This window comes from Austrofundulus limnaeus, unplaced genomic scaffold, assembly GCF_001266775.1.
Source record: "Austrofundulus limnaeus strain Quisiro unplaced genomic scaffold, Austrofundulus_limnaeus-1.0 Scaffold463, whole genome shotgun sequence".
In the NCBI taxonomy this organism is placed as follows: Eukaryota; Metazoa; Chordata; class Actinopteri; order Cyprinodontiformes; family Rivulidae; genus Austrofundulus; species Austrofundulus limnaeus.
This window is the reverse complement of record NW_013952865.1, coordinates 155,316-158,285: the sequence shown is the minus strand read 5'-3', so window position 1 is coordinate 158,285 and position 2,970 is coordinate 155,316. Positions and strand designations below refer to the sequence as shown.

At 38.8% G+C, this 2,970-nt stretch overlaps 1 protein-coding gene across 2 annotated transcripts in view; it reads left to right on the top strand.

Annotated features, from left to right (window-relative positions):
- Window positions 1-290: 290 nt before the first annotated feature.
- mon2 (MON2 homolog, regulator of endosome-to-Golgi trafficking) overlaps window positions 291-2,970 on the top strand; it is a gene marked incomplete in the record, with an annotated part of 79,098 nt that continues 76,418 nt past the window's right edge. Inside the window, 1 exon segment of one of the 2 annotated variants that reach the window (XM_014025240.1) lies at window positions 291-758. In XM_014025240.1, the coding sequence (XP_013880694.1) occupies window positions 651-758 (108 nt within the window). 2 annotated transcript variants of the gene reach the window in all.

Sequence of the window (2,970 nt, the reverse complement as noted above, 5' to 3'; positions counted from 1 at the left end):
TTTAGTTTAGCTTAGTTTAGTTAGTTTAGTTTAGATTAGTTTAGTTTAGTTTAGTTTAGTTAGTTTAGTTTACTTTAGTTTAGTTTAGTTAGTTTAATTTGTGTTTGAGTATTTTGTCCAGCAGGTGTCGCTGCAGTCGTTTTTCTGAACCTGTCACTGTTTAGTTTAGTTAGTTTAAATAGTGTTTGAGTATTTTGTCCAGCAGGTGTCGCTGCAGTCGTTTTTCTGAACCTGTCACTGTTTACGGAAGTCGGAGTGACGTGTCACTCTGCACCAAAGGATTGTGGGAACTTCAGCCGAGCTTACACGGCCGCAGACAGCAGATAGGACAGTTTTAGCCAATAGCTTCGACTTGTGGACAGTTTTAGGAAATATAAACTTCGAGCACGGACGGCTACTCCTTGAAGCTGATGTCTGTTGGCTTTTAGGAGGAGGGAACACATGCCGGTGACATCGCTGCTCTCCTGCGCAGCGGACGGTACCGTGTCAATGGACCGCGGCGTCCGTGTTTTCCTTTCCAAGGGAGGCGAGTAAAGTAGCGACGGATTTATTTAGACCCCCGCGTTGAAAGGGCTGGCGGGCGACCACGCTCCCACGTTCCTTAACGTCCAAAAGGTTCTTGTGGTTTTGTGTCGAAGACGCCGTCGAAGATGTCGACCAGCAGTCCCGAAGCGGTGAAGAAATTGCTGGAGAACATGCAGACGGACCTGCGGTCTCTGTCCATGGAGTGCAAGAAGAAATTCCCTCCTGTCAAAGAGGTTAGCCGCCTTGATGTAGCTTCACTCAGCCGCTGGCTGACTGCTCAGCACCGTGTTTTATTAGTGACCCTAACCCTTTGGGTCCCCACCGAAACCCGGTTTAGTTTTGTTCAGACCGCTGGGCCTTTGTGAGTCACTGGATGTGCTCATTGTTGTTGTAGGAAATTAAAAGTTATGTCATCTGCTGGCTGTTCCCTTATAGTTTAAGTTTAATTATCAAAAATAATAAGCATTAAGTTGTCTTTCTCCTGGCTGCACTCATGATGATGGTTTTGACTGAGTTAAAGTTTTCTACATGATATTTTGAGAGCTCAAACTTGAAAACATATTATTTTTGCTGTGGCCGCTGGCCGGTCAACCTCAAGTACATTTCCATTCAGCCCAAAGATATGTGCACACATACTAAAAAATCAATACTTTTCTGAGCAGGCTCATAAATCCTCTTGATTTGAGTCATTTTAGCTCATCAAAAAGAAAAAAATTGTATAGGTCTTCTGGGCGGGTTCTTCTTTAATGAAACGTTTCGTCTCTCCTCCAAGAGACTTCTTCAGTCTGAGAGTTTCAGGCAAAATTCAGGCTTTTAAGCCCTGCCTCCATGTGACTGATACNAGTTTATTTATTTATTTGAATATAATTCATTAATTGTTAGTTTATTGTGAATATGCTGAAGGTGTTTCTTTACTATTGTTGATTTATAAGTTGATCTTAGTTACTATGAGTAAAATCCAGAAAAAAAATGTAGAAATCATAATATACCCAACAACCCTGATGAAATAACACAAGCTGGTGTACTTATATCACTATATTTTGTCAAGAAAATTCATATGGAATTTTTATTATGATTTGCCCCTGTCCCAACGGGTATCCACATGATTCAGTGTTGCCCTCAGTGAATCGAAAAAAGGCTTCTTCTTGGAGAGAAACTGGTGAAATTATTCTAAACCATAAAAAAATTAGCTGTCTGTTGTTGTTTGTGATTAGTACAAGTTTCATCTTGGTCCAGAACTTGCATACTTCTTTGTGTGTTAAGTGCATTGGTTTAAGACCAAACCACATTGGTGAACATCCTTTGATGGCAGACTTTGAACTAATGAAAAAAGGGTCATGGAGCCTGAGATAACAGGTCTGCTGAAGGGGTAATTGCAGTAAAATGGTTGAATGACAAATATGTCAACCCTCTGAGCAATGCCTGTCAACTGGTGGATCACTGAGTCAGGTATAAATATTGCTATCCCATAGCCATCAATTATCTCTGCTTACAATGAGCATATTAAAGGTATTGCTGTTTCAGAAACGCTGGTACACCTGTACAAGACCCTAACTCCAGGAGATCACATCCCCTATTTGGATGCATCCTGGATCTGTGCAGTGCAAATTCACTTCTTCCCTCTGACAGATGAAATGATGCCCCCCACCGAGACCCTCCTGACCAAAACCACAACCAGTGGATATTTTAGTATTTTAGGACACTGGCCTAATTAAGAATAATACAACCTATGCCCCAAGCGGTGTGAAAAGGGGAAAATTTCAGATAGACATTGTTTTCTTGTTTTTCAACACACCAGCAATGTGTCATATCACCATAAATCATATATATCTAATCCTCAGAAAGAGTCGTGCTATTACACAATCACACCAATGAGGTGTGTTGAGTCGGAAACAAAATTTAAAATGTTTCACACTGTTTTACTGTGTTTGGAATTTTAGCAAACAGAAACCAACACTACTGGTTCAATCAATTCACAAGAAATGTAGATCTTACTCTTCAAAGATACAAGAGCTATTGCTTCACCACAAATGAGGTTTATTGAAATTTAGAAGTAAGAGATATAATTGTTTCCTGTGTTTTGTTCTACCTTTTTAATTTTTTTAATTACAAAAATTAGTTATTAACAGGAGCACTCAATTAGATGAACTGAATTTTGTGCTGTTGCACTTTTTTACGGATGCAATCAACCTGAAACTTTATAGATTTGTTTGATAACGAAATCTACTTAGTTAAAATGAAAAGACGTAATATTTTGTGGCACACTATTAAAGATCAAATATCTTTATTGAACTGTAGACATTTTTTCCCTTTTTATTTGCAAAAGAGCGTTTTTTTTTGTTACTTTTTCTAATATTTGCGCCATTTGTTTGCAATTATGTACTTTAACCATTAACTGACATCTCAACCGTTTGGTAGACGTTAATATTTTAAAATATAAATGGT